Genomic DNA, 16964 nt, shown 5'->3' with positions numbered 1-16964 from the left:
AGCGTGTGAAGCTTACAGTTTGTACAGATATGTTCTCTCATTTCTCGCCGTCGGTCATGCCACCGTAGTGGGTCTCCCAATTAGTGTCGGTGCCAAAACCATACTCGGCTGCCTCGTAGACAGAGAAAACAAGGGAGATGCCGTTGTATTTACCTCTTTGTACTGCACGAGGAGGAAGTTTTATACTCATGGAGCCCCAACTCTTAAACTTTCTCGACTGTCGTACAGCCATTTAAACTTTCGCATGCTGTCCAAGTTTAGTACATCCGCTTTTAGTTTATTCCATTATTCCACTACTCTTATATTACAAAAGTACTTCCTGACATCTTTTGTTGACGAGGTTCATGTTGTGTCCTCTGGTTGTCTTATCCCTACATCTTTCGAAAAACTTTGCACTGTCTCCATCATCAGTCTAGTTTTAAAACTTAAAAGTTGTGATCAGGTCGCCCATGCTGGCAAATTTATGGTTTTTAGCTTTTCCTTGTAAACTCAGCTCTCTTAATTCTGGTACCATCTTTGTTACTCTCCTCGTACCCTACTCTATTAGCTTTTTGTGCTTCTTTAGGTTCGGTGAGCCAACTTGAGAACCATATTTTATTTTTAGCCACAAGTAGGATGTATAGTGCTTGCTGAATATTTGATTCACCAAAAACATAAAGGTTATTCTAATATCTGCTAGAAGACAGCTTCTGATGTGGGACTGTGGCTACTGGTTATGAACGATGTCATCTTCCAGTAACTCTTGTACACGGAATCATGAAGGTTATATCATGCTGAATCATAATCATAAAGAGTCCCTTTTTCACTTTGTCCCATCCTCATCATCAAACATGTGTCCGAGTTGTATATCATGTATCATGCATCAGACCAACTTTGGATTCTGTCTTGGTCCTCCTGTGAATTAGTCAACCTCGCTTTTCACTTCTCACATGATCTTTAAATCATCTGCAAACATATTAAGGTAAGAGACCATATCTTCTGGTGAATCATTCTTAGAGGTCAAGAGGAGTAACGGTTCCAGAACAGAACTCCCGTCCTCTTCTGATGAATTTCTCCCATTTCGAGTAGGCTTCTCTGACATGTGTCCTTTTTTCCGTTCCTCTAAAATAATCTCTATCCATCGCAAGAATCTCCTCCTTATTCCCGCCTAGTGATCCAGGTTCTTGATTATCCTCCCATCCATCACAGTGTCAAATGGTTTCTGGTAGTCTGTTTGCTAATTATCCACCCAGCCATCACTTTTCTCCGAGCCAGAGCTCCCTCTCTCGTAGAAATCACTTAAAAAGTCATCCATTTGCTTTCGATTATCTTTTCCAGTACCTTGCAGGCTAGATGGGTATGTAGTTCAGTGTCTCCTTTCTTATACATGAGTATAACGTTTGCCCGTTTCCCTTTCCTTGGCACTTTCACTTTCTTCAGCGACATCTTGAACAGAGGCCTCCAGTGTTTCTGTACTCATTTTCAGCACATATGCTGAAATTTTGTCAGGTCCATGAGCCTCGTATAGGTCAAGGCTTTTTATCATTCAGTCAGTGTTAAGTTTCCTGTTTTAGTTCCGCTACTGGTCCTTTCCTTCTTGGGTGAGTGTGTACTGCCCGCAAGCTGGAGGTATTTAAGAGGGAAATAAAACTCCTGTATTACCTTCATGACACTTAATGCTCTCGACTTGTAATACAGAGCTCTGTTCCTGACTACTGGGATGTTACCTCTCTCCTTGTTGGTGCGACAGGATGAACGTCACGGCCATCACAGTGGTGCTCGCTATGGCTGCGGCTGTGGCTTCAGGCGTGGGAAAAGCAGACGGCAGCCGTCCAAGAGAGAGCAGGGGTTGTCCAAAGACTGGAACGAGAGGAGACAACCGAGAAGGCTGCTCCACAGATCTACACCTACAGACCGCCCAGTCAAGGCGGGAGATACCCCAGCAACGCCTCTCCCGCCAACAACCCAGCCTACAACCCAAGCAGCTTCTATCCGGGGATCGGCAACGGCGGCAGTGCTTACCCTTACAACCCGGTCGGCGGGAGCTACGGTACCGAGGCCTTCACCGCCCGGCGCGCTTCGCCCTTCACGACCGCCGGGTCCAGAGTCATCCTCACCGAGACCGTCACCCAGGTTCGTACACACTGCTGGTACCGGGCCACTCTCGACTGGCTTGAGGAGATATTTGATGATTCAATGATTCTCTCTCTCTCTCTCTCTCTCTCTCTCTCTCTCTCTCTCTCTCTCTCTCTCTCTCTCTCTCTCTCTGAGATATACCAAAATATAATCGTAGGTTCTCTCTTCATCTCCGTTTCACAGTCCTTTCCTCTCCCAACGTCTCCCATGAAACATATCCTTGCTGTGCCACTCTCACCGACCACCTGACGACTAAGTGGTCTAACTACCCTGGTCTTCCTCTTCCCCACATGTTGCGTGGCACGCAACAGCTTGGCTCGGGCTGGAACACCGCCAACAGTGAGTTCGTGGCCACCTATCCTGGCGTCTTCTTCTTCACCTTCTCCGCCGTGTCCGAACGCTACACCCACTTCAGGTAAGTCTTCCTCTTGTTTTCACCTGGATACTTGTAGCCATGGGAGAAAATGTACGTACGCCTTTTTCAGTAAAACTACGTTTAGAGTATTGTATGTGATACTATTCATGTACATGGAAATAGAGGACATTGAAGTCCCTATGATTTTTTTTCTAAGATAATGTCACCGAATGATAGTCCCAGACGAAGACGGGAGTCTTGCATCTTACTGTACAGTGCTTAACTAAAGCAGTGGTAGGCCTCTTTCACCAGGCACCAGTGCAGCGAGAAGCAAAAGCATCGCTGTATCGTAAGTGAAAGTACTCGTGAGGGACGTTTGTTTCTTTGTTTTGCATGGACACTGTGAGGGGAAAAGGGACAGACCGTTTAAAGACAAGGAAGGACCTGTGTCAGGCTAAAGCTTGGAGAATCTTACCACCATGACACCCCCACCAGAGTTTCTTGTTAGCCAGAGAACTCGCGCTCAGGCTTACCTAATGGTGTTGACAACTGTAATTTTGATTTTCATTTATGTTCAGTTGACGGTACACATGACGCTCCTCCGCCTGATGGGCATTCAGTAGACGACAAGGGTGCGAGGCGTCACTACCTGGAAAGCCTTCACACGGAGGTACCGGGCGTGGCGCGGCTGTCGCTCCACACCCCACATGTGTCAGCGTTTGTGTTGTGGAGGGCGAGGATGAGAGCATATTGTGACTAGGATTGCCTGAATTGTTTCGTGTTTGTGACGGAACCGATTGGATGTCTGAATACAGTCATGTGACTTAAGGCAACTGATTACTGCCGTAGTATGACTGTGTATGAGTTGATGATTTGTATGTATTTGTGTGTGGAGGTGAATGATGTGTAATTACTTGTTTGTAATTACCTATTTGTACTGTACGGGGAGGGAGCTTTACTCTTTTGGGGGACCCATATTTTGAACGTTCTCTGCTGCTAATATGCATCTTATATTACTGAATTGTTTTCAACGTTAACCATGTCTTGAGTCGTTTCATTCCATTCATCCACCATTCTTGTAAGATAAAAGTATTTTTTCGCACCTTTCCTAGCACTTTCTTGTTTGATTTAATGTTCTGTCCCCTGGTTGCTCTATCCCTACATTTCTCGAGGAACTGTACACTGTCTACGTCATCAATCTGATTTAGATGTATAAAAGAAAGAAAAACTTTTTGAGTGTTTTTTATCTTCAATACATTCGCTAATTACTGAAATGTAAGAATATAAATATATCCTAGAAAAAATGCTTCATATATATTAAAACAAAATGTTCTTGCTACAAAAGGTTTTAGCTGTAAAATGTCATGAAAAGTTCTCTATGTCTTGTACATTTTAAGCTATTTTGCATTAACTTTACCTGTAGGTTGTGGCGATCTTTTTTTTTTCTTTATAAGAAACAACAAGACATCTATTAACTTTAGTTTAAGTTCCATATTATGGATGGGCTTGAAGGTGAGGGTCTGATGGGCTTGAAGGCGACAGGTGTGATATGCTTGAAGGCAAGGGTCTGATGGGAATGAAGGCGAGGGATCTTAATGAATGTATGAAGGGAGTTTAGGCGTATTTTTACCGTTCCGTAAAATCCGGGCGGCGATCAGGTCACCTCTTAACTTAATATCTCCTAAGGTGGGCAGATTTAAAGCCTCTTAATCAGTTCTCTTAATTCTGGTACTATTTTGTTGCCTTTCTCTAGACCTTCTCTGTTTGCTCTTTGTGCTTCTTTAGATGCGGTGAACAAGCATAAGGCTTATTCTAGTTTTGGCCTTATGTAAGATATGACCAGCTTGTTAAATACAGTATTTCCTCGTCTTATAATTGAAATCTATCCTTACATTTACCAGAAGACAGATTGTCTCAACTATTCTCCTAATGTGGAGCTCTGGCGACAGATTAGGGATGATGTCGACTCCCAAGTCCTTCTCACTCACAGAATCCTGTAGGTTTTTTCCTGCTCTATAATGGTTATATTGAGCTCTTCCTTCACTCATTACTCTGTATTTGCTCGGCCTGAATTTCGTGAACCGTGAAGCTAACCAACGGTGGAATCCATCTCGGTCGCCTCGTAAGTATATGCAATCCTCATATCTTTTCACTTCCTTCGTGACCTTTGCATTATCTTCAGACATATTCATGCAAACTCTTTACATAGACCAAGAAGGGTAATGGTCCCTGTGTACCTGTGAGGGAAGGAGCTAAATGTATGAGTGAGAACCTGTGTGTAGTGGGGAGGGGGACATGATGGTTACATGGGAGTGTATATACGTATATGTATGGGAGTTGATGACGGCTTGAGTGGTAACAGAAGTGGGGAGTTGATGATGGTCTGAGTATTCGAGTCAGGAGCAGGTGACGAATTGAATCATGAGTACTAACGTGTATGCGTCTGTAGAGCTGAAGTAAACATGGTTGTATGACTCATATTGCTAAATGTGACTGGTGCAGACGAAGCAGACAGATGACTGAAATTCTTGAAAAGCCGTCAAAGCTTAATAACCGTTCTTAGTTACAGATATAGCAAGCATGAATGAATTAAAGATGAATCTTTTTCTATATTGTCTGAGGCCTCAGTCCCACATAGACCTGTTCCTTGGATATGAAGCTTTATCCTGGGTGTGCAGGTTAACCCTGAAGCACAACGGGGCGGACGTGGTGAGCGCCTTCGGTGACGCCAGCGGGTACCAGATGGGGGGCCAGGGCACCACCCTCCGTCTCAACTCCGGGGACCGCGTGTACCTCCAACTGGACGAGGGCCGCCTCTATGACGTCACGTCTTCTAGGGCCTACACCACCTTCTCCGGCTTCAGGATCGCCTAGTGATCATCAGGAGGACTTGGCGTTGTGGGATCTTTTAACCTCTAAATGCCCAACCGAAGGCTTTTGTGTAGTGATACCTTTCCCTTATTTTCATGGTAAAGTAGTGCTCTAAGTTTGCAGCTCTAATAGCCTTTTCAATATTGAGTGATTTGCTTTTGTAATGGTAGGTCACTGAATTAAGGGTGACGAGGGATGATTTGGTGCATTAAAGGAGGAGCCAAGGGTTAGAATCGTAAATGCTTTCCCTTATCTCTTCTTTTCCTCTCTATATTTCAATTAAGGCCCGTCTTGATGTGGACATTTGTCCCTGACTGAAGTCTTCACCATAAAAAAAGATCATGTACATATTGCCAGTCTTGAAGTCAAGGCAAACTGTTGAGTGTAAACAGTCTTTACCTAACAGAAGAGCGTTTCTGTTATGTATTATATTATGTCTCAAGTATCCCTACATTATGCATTAAGCTCGCCTCCCTTTTGTTTTGGACGAGCGTCATGCGCTCTATCGGCAGAAGCGATAAGTTCTCGGGCGTTCAACAAAATCCCTCGTGCCTCACTAGTCTCACTTGTGTATCTTGTTTGTTTGAGAATGAACTTACGTATTGCGTCTTCACCCACGTCTTTGTTTCACCATGCCTACATGGCGCAATGAGTGAATGGTGTTAAAAGACAGACGTAGTGTCATAAGATATTGCTGGCCACCGCGGGTTGCCATAACTGCCCGTGGTGCCCATCTCCACACGCTGTCGACTTGCATTGTCTGTGCCATCCACCTGCTCTGTGCGTCAGCGACCGTCTGCGGTCAGCCCCGACCTACCCAGGTGCCTCTCGCTGTGGTTGTACCAGCCTCAGGGTGGCACTCTGCCCCTGCCCACCTCGGAACCCCGTGTTGTTAATGTTTCCCCGACGCCAGTGAGTCATTGTCCCCACAACCAACGTTGCCATGCCCGGCGACCCACGCAAGCAAGGGGAAAGTAGTCGACGGGTGAGTTCAGAGGAGATGAGGCAGACAGGCGTCGGCGGCACATCATCGCTGGAGAGACTGGCAGTCATGATGGAGGCCCAGCAACAGCTCGCCGCTCAGCAGGCTGGCAAGGCTGACGACGAACATCGAAACTTGTAACAACTCCTGCAGCAGCAACAGCAGTTTCAAGACATGATGCAGCAGATGCTGACCCGTTCAACAGTCGCCGAGCAGAGTAGGGACACCACCGGGGCTGGGAATCCTGACGCCACGGACGGTACGCCTCGCTTGGTACCAGCCATGTCACGCACCACCGGCTTAGCCTCACAAACTCATGTCTAAAGCTTCCGTCTCCGCGAAAATAAGTTGTGGAGCCGTGCTTGGTCGGACTAAGTAGAACTACTTTATTTGAAACCTCAGCCACAACGCACACAACTAGCACACCTCAGGTCCTGTCTCACACCTGAGATGAGAGTCAACCTGGACCACAACATCGGAGTTATGGAAGACATCCTCCAGCCCATCAAGGCTTACCTCGAGCGCCAGCGCAATGTATCCTTATGTCGAGGGCGAGTCGATGAACACCGCCAGCAAGAATGGAAGGCCTTCAAAGATTTCTACTTCGCCCTCGGGGAACTTGATGTCGATGCAGAGTTGTGTGACCACTGCAGAGACTCTCATCTCGTGACTCGCGTCATGTCAGTCATCCGGGATCAGGACACGGAAGAAACTCCTGGCCACCTACCCTCCACCTGAACTGGCTGGACACCCTGTCCTTATGCCGCAGCGAGGAGTCAGCTCACAACACCGAGGCGACTTGGCAGGCAAGTCACAGGCTATTTAGAAGATATCAAAGCGTCGTTAGCGCTCGATAACTCGCTCCAGCGAGCAACAAGCAGAACCCCGTCATCAGTATGATGGCCGTGACGTCGCGCTTCATCCTGAAGAACGAGAGAAGCAGCGTCTTGCCAGGGAAAGAAATGTTCCTGTTGTGACAACACGAGACACCTCAAGAAAGTATATTGCCGTTATTGCGGGTTTTCCTACGGACAGGAAAAAAAAAAAAGCATTACAGGACTTCTGGAAAATACAAGACAGTCTGGCTACTGACGAAGGTCTCGTTCTCCACGGCGCCTGGCTCATCATCCTTGCCGCATCGTTCTGTCCTGCCTCCAAGACTCACACCGAGGCATAGAGGCCACAAAGCGCCGCGACCAGCAGACGGTGTGGTGGCCTGGCGTCACGAGTGACGTCGTGAACATCATGCAGCATGTGACGCGTGCCACACCCTCCTGCCATCGTAGATAAAGGAGCCGTTGCTGTGTAACCCGTTCCCATCCAGACCTTTCGAGAACGTCTCTGCTGACCTGTTCTCCCTCGTAGGAAAGGAATTAGTGCTGTACGCCGATCGTCTGTCTGGATGGCTACACGTTGGTCATTACGGAAGGGACGCCACATCACGCACCACCATCAAGCTTCTCAGTAGCTTCGTTAATGTGGTCGTACCTGTCCGTCTCCGCATGGACGGTGGACCTCAATTCTCCAGCTCCAAATTTCGTGTCTTCCTCAAGCGTTGGGGCGTGAATCACCACGTCTCATGACCGCATTACTCGCATGCTAACTGTTATGCTGAGGCTTGTGTGAAGCAGGTGAAGCACCTCATCATCAAGACCACCAGTAACGGCTGCCTGGATGATGGAAACTTCGACCGAGAACTGATGGAATACGCAACACCCTCCCCGGCCCAGACGACCAGTCACTCGCTGCGCCCAGCGAACTTGTTGGAGGCGAGCATAAGGTCTATATCTCCCCTCCCCCTACCACACACAACTATCTCCCAGATGCAGCTACCGCAGACGTAATCCGTGGAACGCTTGGTTGTCGTAAGTCCTCTCCTGATTCGGATTCTCCCGGAAGGGAGATTGGGGAAGTTTATATGTATGTTCATTTATTACATATCTCGTGTAACCCTGCATGTAATGTTCATAATATAATGTATTATGCTCGTCTTCCTCTTGTTTGAACGAGCGTCATGCGCTCTGTCGGCAGAGGAACGAGCGTCATGCGCTCTGTCGGCAGAGGCGATAAGCTCTCGAGCAGTCGACATACTTCCTCGTTCTCCATCTCACTTGTATATCTTGTTTGTTCGTTGCAAACTTAATCGTCACGTCTTCACTAGCGTCTTTGTTTTACCAATGCTACACTAACCTTCTGCAGTTAGGCTCCGTCCAGACAACCCTGGTCTGCCTTAGTGTAACAATAAACAATGTTGTGAAGTAATTTGTCAGGAAAATAACGAATGGTCTTCCAACGCTGAATGGTTGGAAGAATGACAACAGTAAGTTCGTCTTCGCACAATTAAGGCAAAATGTTTCTCATGATGCTCGCCTCTCTGATCCTCATCATGTAGATATATGATTGTAAAACGAAATCACTCGATGCCCAAAGCTGGTCGTGCCCTATGGCCGAAGTACGACTTAACTATGTTCATGTCAAGTGTAGATATTGATGTAAGACTACGATAGTGATGTAGATCGTTGTTTTATCCCGGGCCTACATACAGGGTGAATGTATGTGATGTTAGACTTATCCGTAACACCTGAGAAGGATTTACTGAAGTACCTGTAATAATTTTTGACCGGAGCTAGAGCGAACCGTGAGCGGAGCTGTAAGTGTGCATCAGGCCATATCAGTTGGTAAATGTTGCTGGACTATGACAGACTTAATGACCCCGAGCACTTGCTAGCTTGCCCGACGTCAAAACAGCCAACTAAGCTATTTTGATAATAGATAGTTAAATTGTACTAAAGGGTATATCTGATGAAATTGTTTATACTTTTTATTGTTTTTTTTTAGTGCCCGCGAGGCACTTGTAATAGTATTTTTTGCTTAAACTCTAACGGAAAACTTTGAATTCCAGAGATGTAAAAAAAAATATATATGTAAAAGATGTATATTTTATGATTAACATGTATAAAGAATGCTAAGGAATGAGTGTCAAACCTAGTCTAGTGAACACAGTCTATGTGAGTGTATTAAGTATAAGTGAAAGATCTACTGTTATTTTCACATGAAATTTTTCTTGCATATGATCTGAATCTTTTTAGATGTCTAATTGAAAAATAATTGAAGGCAAGTTCCTTCTTAGATGTAGACATTATATGTCTTAGGATTAGATATTTTCTTTTTTAGAATTTGGATTGTGATTTTTTTTTTTAAGATACGAAAGAAATATGTTTATAAACTTAAATGCTGTTGTTTCTATAATGTCAGACTTGTGTTGTCTACTGTTAGGTGTGGTAGCCACCAGGCAACACGTTGTTAAGGAAAACTGTGAATGTTATATACGTGATTGAAGTTCCAGTTTGTTTGTTCTTTTTGATGAACATCCTCAAGATAAGATGCCATTATGGAGTAAACAGATAGATATCAGTTATCATTCTTCAAGGACAAGATAATGAAGCCAGTGTATGGCATCAGTATTAAATCTGCCTAGCACAGTGTTTCTCAAGCGGTGGAACGGAAGTTTCAAAAATGATTATGAAATTATTATCGAAATAAGGCATTGCCTTGTTGAGTCTAAACAACGGAAAAATATTCAGAAGTCTGCTTCAGTTGCTGTATAGCTTAAAGTAGACAGAATATGAACAATGTAAGGATCAAGTTAATAAGAAATATTACACTTTTCTTTCAAATACTTTCATGAGCAAAATTTCCTTATCATGTCAGACGGAGAGAAACCAGGTGTGTCTGGAAATAGCTCGTTAGTTTTTCGCAACCATTATTCAATGAATATACATATGGATATACCGGTATGATGTAACCACATTATTCATCGATTCATTACAGTTATCTTTGCTATCGTAATACACACACACACACACACACACACACACACACACACACACATATATATATATATATATATATATATATATATATATATATATATATATATATATATATATATATTTTTTTTTTTTTTTTTTTTTTTCTTTTTTTTTTTTCATACTATTCGCCATTTCCCGCGATAGCGAGGTAGCATTAAGAACAAAGGACTGGGCCTTTGAGGGAATATCCTCACCTGGATATATATATATATATATATATATATATATATATATATATATATATATATATATATATACATATATATATATATATATATATATATATATATATATATATATATATATATATATATATATATATCCGCCATTATCAGCGTGAGCGAAGTAACGTCAAGAACTGACGACAGAGCCTTAGAGGTAAAGCTTCTCACTTGGTTCCTTACTGTGTTCTTTCTTGTAGAAAGTAGTACAGGAAAGAAGCATTTCTAGCCACCCGCTCCCATCCCATAGTCGCCTTCTACGAAACGCAGGGAATACGTGGGTAATATTCTTTCTTCTCTATGTTTATGCATGAAGCATGCACAGACGCCCATGGTTGGGTTATGGATAACAGACAACATTAAGAACTCACTTGATTTGTTTCACTGGAAATCAAAGAATGTCATACTGATATTGGACGACGGCACATAAGTAATGGCACGAAGTATATGGACTACGGTGATGGCACACACCAGGGCTGACAAGAGCCGATGTGGGTCCTGGGAGAGGTTGGCGTACGGCCCACCAGGACCCCTGGACAGGGAGCTGGGACCCCTCCAGAAGCAAAGACGTCAACATTGAGACTCTTGGTAAATATGGTTATTTTCTGTTAAATGATCAGGTGTTTTGTTATACTTTAGATTATACCTCCCCCTTTTCCGGACCCCGGGTATTTTGAACCGGTATCCCCACCACGCCAGTGTTGGCCTGGCACGCTACATGGAAGACCATAAGAGATAACAAGGTACAAGTGGAGCATAGTGATGGCACGGCACAAGTGAACCATAGCGGTCGCACGGCACGAGTGGACCATAAGGATGGAACGCCATAAATGGACCATACACGAGTAGGTCATTATGGTGCCACGCCGCATATAGCATGACTGCCAGGCATTATCGGGTAGCTTGGGGCGAGGCAGGCGCCATGGGCACAGATATACAGGATCTTCCCCTTGCACCGTCTCCCAGCTGTAGCGGTAATAGTAATAAAACCAACCACTCAAATACATTATTATTATAATTATTATTATTATTATTATTATAATTATTATTATTATTATTATTATTATTATTATTATTATTATTATTATTAAAACGTAATTAAAGCCTTAAGTGTGTCATTAGATAGTAACAAGTGGATGAAGTTTATTCAATAATGTATTCAATAATGTGTGAGGAGGTCTGGAGAGTGAGGCTGGGGCCCGCGGGAGTCCACCACCGCCACATGTTAATCCAACACGCCAGTTTTAACGCCACTAAATCCGCGTGGAGAAAAGCCACGTGGGTAGACCCACCAGCAGGAGGACTGAGGAGCAGAGGGCATCGGGGCTGTGGTATCTAGCCAGGGTGGCGGGCGGCCGCCTTGTTAATCACACCATTACCGGGCAGTTTACTGTCCATGTTTTGTTGTCGGCCGCATCACACAGGAAGGACCTGGCCAGCACTTCATCGCCTTCACATTATACGTGTGAGGCAGTACTCATAGCCGCCGTTCTGAGTAATGTCAAACACGACACTGACAACTTTGAGGAAGATATCATGGTGAGAGAGGTCATTACTACCACAGGACTGACTCGTACGTCCATACTGAGTTAATCCGGCGGACAGAGTGAAAACACACACCTGCATACCGCGTCGCGTCACGCAGCGCCGTGCTCAGGACGTGGTTATAACAGTGCAGTGGGCAGCTCACTCTGCCAGTCGCTGAACAACGGAATTACTGTATATTACTATATCGCTCCGGGACGGAGTGGTAGCCTAGGTATCATCCTCACCAACCAGGAGTCACCACTCAAGTCTGTTAGCAAAGCAAGTCCCAATAAACGCCAGAGATTAACTCTCATAATATCAACACTGCCAATCTCTTCAGATCAAATCTCCGTCCAGCCGAAGCTGAGCTTCAAGCTGAGCTTCAAGACTTAATGTATGACGACCTTAATGATAAAGACCCAATCAACACAGACGCAGCAGTAAATGACTGACTGTAGAGAATCACAACAGCAATGGACCTCCGTGGTGTAGCGGTTAGCGTTGCGGACCATGACGGATTCGCAGGCGGCCCGGGGTCGAACGCATAGGTTTCAATCCTGGTTCCGGCTGTCGGTCCACAGGCAATCCAGATGTTCATCCTTGCTTAGGGGTGTTGGTCGGTGAATTGGATACCTGGCTTTGTCTAGGATTTATGAGAATAATGTTACTTAGATGGCCTTGATTAGGGCATTCAGTTGCCCGTGCCGTTTCAGCTACTTAATAAAATTGATTAAGATAATCATACGCCAAGATTAAATTACTCAACCCTCCCATCGTCATCTTAGGGAGGAAATCATCTTGCAAGTCAGACAGTGTCATTCACTACCGTTTATTTCGCAAAAAGGATGGACGAAGAAATACACACACTTGCTCTGGGAAATAAGATCAGAAATCGATTGCAGAGATTAACAGTCTGGAAAGAAAAAAGTCAAGAAGACTCATGGGAAGTGGCAGAATACAAACCCCTAACATCTTATTCCAGATGGGCAGACCATACATGAAGCAGAGAAACAGGAATAACAACTTAAGATTCTGGGAAACATATTTAGAACATCCGTCAATAAAAGCTAAAATTTTTGCCTTGTCACCGTAAAACCTTTCGAACGCACCCCAAGAACTTCAGCAAATTTGATCTCATTTAGCTATCCTCTGATTCACAACTACGCAAGTCTGTGAACACTGAAGACTTATATGAAGTGATGAACATGTTCAAGCACAAGACATCATGATTCAGCAAAATCAATAGAACAATAAAGAAAAAGAGGTAATCACTTCACTCACCTCCTGAACACATCACTAGCTCTAATATTATTTCCAACTGAATTCAAAACTGTTACGTCAGACTCATACTCAGAGCAGGGAAATCGCTTACTTAAATAGCAAACTACGGGCCTGTATTTCCTAGAAACGTGAAACTAAATACTGGAGGTAAGAATAAACAAATGGCTGCTATGCCATCTGCAAGAAAATGCAATGAGGCCTCAGGGATTCAAAGAAAAAGAAACATAAATGCCCTTACTTATGAACAAATAGTAAATGCTATTCTTTGAGATATATCTAAGACATTAGAATGTAGAATTATAATCATTTACCACCCAGTTTCACTTCATTGTTGTTTTTTCTAGAAAACCGCACAGTATAACTTCTAACAGAAAACCATCTGGGAAACATATCATCAACTAGAAGGTGGAGTTCCTCAAAGACGTTACTTATCGCCAACAGTTTACACTATCTCTACATCTGACTCACAAACCCCAACACATGGAGGACATATGCAGTATGCATATGATACAATATGAATGTCTGGTAGTTAAATCAAAATAAATACCCTGTAGGGTAGCGAAGTTTGCGACAGAATTGCCTAGAATAGTTTCCAGTTTCTTTATTTTATCCGTCCTTCGCCAGCTTTCTAGTGAGGGGGATGCCTGGCACTGGATGGAGTAGGTGTGTGGTTCCCGAAACGTGATCCCCTGGTGAGCCACACGCTTGATGTGCTCCATCATTTCATTGTAAGTTGGTGGAATGTGTTCAATTTGTTTCCCGTTGCGTAAACAGTTGCCTTCCACATTCATTAACGTTCACGTGACAGCTTCTCCGATCGTACATTCGGAATGTAAATCTCTCTGTGGTTGATGACGTTGCATCCACACCCTGACACGAAAGAACCTTCGATAGGATGTAGAACTTGTGAGTAGCTTTTGGATGCATTTTCCAAGCGTCTCGTGCATTTTTCCTGCCCTTACTCGCAACAAATCTGATATCACATCCGGTGAACATGCTGACATATGGAAGACTTCTGCATTTTCTTGGTCCCAGTGAGCGTTGTGTCTGGTGGAAGGTTCATTCGAGAGATGTCCTCAGAAGAATATGACAAAGTAATGCCATACAGGAATGACGCAAGAAATCATGAAATGGCCAACGCAATAGTGGCTCACGCAGAACAAGCAGGATATCTCCCCAGATGGGAGGAGGCACAAATTATCAGCGAAGGCCTTGGTGAAGGCGATAGAGAATATAATCAACACAGCAGCAGGAGGAATGTACATTTGGGCTCCAGAGGCCACCAGACTAGAGGGTAGAGATTGGTCGAATACGAGCAAGCATGTGAAAGGTATTGACCAATCACAGAGTGTCATGCCACAGCGACCAGGAACTTGATACAGCAGCAGTGAATATAACCCCGTGTGAGACACTATTGTGACATTCTCTTGAGGAAGAAAAGCGTCGAAACGTTGAAAATTGAATCCTTATTAGCAGTTCGTATCTTATTACGTGATATATTGTAAGCAAGAATGTGTCTGGAAGCTATATATAGTTTCAGACGCTACTCACGATGACTTATGATTCTGCAAGGTGAAAGCAAGGACTGCAAGAACAACAAAGTTACTGTCTACAGTGTGGATTATGATAACTGACGTAGACGTTCAACCTGTAGTCTGCCACTTCATGTATACAGGGAGACATATGTGATTTCTCGCGGTTGTGACACCTCATCAGCGTCGTTGTATGTGCTGATGACCTGCTTGTTTATGTACTGCTGATGATTACTCCACTGAAGAACGCAAACAACTCAGTTGTGTTTTCGTTGCAATACAAGCGGTCCAAATGACGAAGAACATCCCATTCCTTCCGTTGCTTTTGCTTGTTACTTAAGAATTTTAGGCTAATAAACATTCCAGACGAAGTCCGTCCGTTTGGTCTTCAGCAGAGACAACCTGCAGTAAAGTCTGTTTAAAGTATACTGAAGTCCACCGCTTCAGTATGTTGACGGCTGCCATCATCTGGTTGATGCAACACAAGTCTCTATCTAGCCAGAGACGACTACGTATGTTCCTTCGCGCAGGTTCTCATCACGTGACGGTGACGTGCTTGGTTCTCGTGAAAAAAAAGAAATTCAAGATCATTTTGGATCACCTGGCAGGCAAAATATACCTGATGAATTGATGAATAGTTGTTACGAAAGCCGAAACTTGGATCTTGGATTTTGATTGCTCCATTTCTGACGACGTAAAATATGGAGTTTACTCATCTTGATTGAGAGAGGTTTCATGAAATTTGTTAATCGCTCTTTGACAGATCCAATGAACTGGCTGTAATTGATTTCTTCAGTTCTCATCATAGTTCCCACAATACTCTGGTGGCAAACATCCCTACCTACTGTTCAATACCAGTCGGTCACATCCTTCCTCAGAGAGTGGATATCCATATGACCGTATAGCAGATGTCAGTGAGTTCCCTTCGTTTCAAAATGATTCTTACACACTTGGAGTTTGATCGTGACGATGATCAGCCTCACTGTGTGGCAGACGATTCAAATTCACCAGCGAGCCTCGCCACCTCTGGGCCGGACACCATTTGTCGTCGAAGCGCAGTCGGGTTTTCAGTAAGGCCTACAGTGCCACCATTTACTTTAACCATTGCAATACGTCGCCGTCCTTGAGAATGGACTTGTCTTGATGACAGCGAGGACAGAGTTGTGGCTGACTTCTTTATGCACAGTTTCATTTATGTCTGACAAGGCGCTCATATGTCTAATGTAGACAGGGTACGTACTTAGTGTTGTGCACGTGGGCTTAAGGTGACAACCCATATTACCAGATCTACCAGTGTTTTAGAAAACAGGTCGAAGTCTCCGACTCTGATGGCTCAACACAGGACAGAAGAGTGAGCTGAAGGTGAAAATGACGTGCAAAAATTGAATTATGGCAAATTCTTTGACATCTTTGCTCACCAGATGCCAAGACTGTGAGCTGCTAATTCATTGTGGGTGTGCTCCTTGGTGGCGTGACGGAGACAGCGGTACAGAGAACAAACGCTAACTTGGGAGGTCCGCCGTGTGCTAGCGAGGTGAACAGCTCCTGGGAGAGAATCATCAGTTCTTAACTTAGCGGTCAGCCTACTTTTCAGGAGGGCGTAGATCATGCTTATCGTTGTCAGGTCACTATGCATTCCGACCAGCATTATGATAAAAGTTCTCCTCACGAGTGTCTGGCCTCGTCCACTGCAAGTATTTGGCCAGAACGTATAGAAACTTGTCCATGGTGATAACTGGCACCTGGCAAGGATCCAGAATGTTGATGGCTGTTCTGTTGACATCTATAGAGAGACGAATCACTGGTACATAAGCAGCCTCGTCGTGGAAAAGAGGCAGGAAGGCAGATATGCACCTTCGCATTATCCACACATAGATCCTGATAAATCGCATGACTGCAGCCCGAAACATGTTCGCGTGTCATTTCCTCACCACTGCTCGCTCCTCCTGCTTCTAGCCAGCCGAAGGCTTACCAGTAAAGTACAATAAGATAAGCGGACATAAAGAAGTTAAACAACTCTGTTTTGCAGTAATACTTCCATTATCGAATAATTTATCAAGAATCAAAATATCTGTTCTACATATTCTTAAATTCAGGACGTAACGTCGTCGTGACATCGCAACACGAATGAGCTTGAGCGCCAGATTCCCTCCATGGCGAGTTCCCTTGGAGCATGATCTACGGCTCTATGTAAACTACAAGTCCGAT

At 44.3% G+C, this 16964-nt stretch overlaps 1 protein-coding gene across 1 annotated transcript; it reads left to right on the top strand.

Annotated features, from left to right (window-relative positions):
• Positions 1-1734: 1734 nt before the first annotated feature.
• Positions 1735-9668, top strand: LOC139761866 (complement C1q tumor necrosis factor-related protein 3-like; the record flags this gene model as incomplete). Its single annotated transcript, XM_071686436.1, has 3 exons — positions 1735-2112; positions 2427-2530; positions 5149-9668. Coding segments are annotated over 3 exons (678 nt in total), but the record flags the coding sequence as incomplete, so codon positions are not given.
• Between the last annotated feature and the right edge of the window lie 7296 nt (positions 9669-16964).

Source organism: Panulirus ornatus, chromosome 3 (assembly GCF_036320965.1).
Source record: "Panulirus ornatus isolate Po-2019 chromosome 3, ASM3632096v1, whole genome shotgun sequence".
NCBI classification, from domain to species: Eukaryota; Metazoa; Arthropoda; class Malacostraca; order Decapoda; family Palinuridae; genus Panulirus; species Panulirus ornatus.
This window is presented reverse-complemented; position numbering and strand designations above follow the sequence as displayed.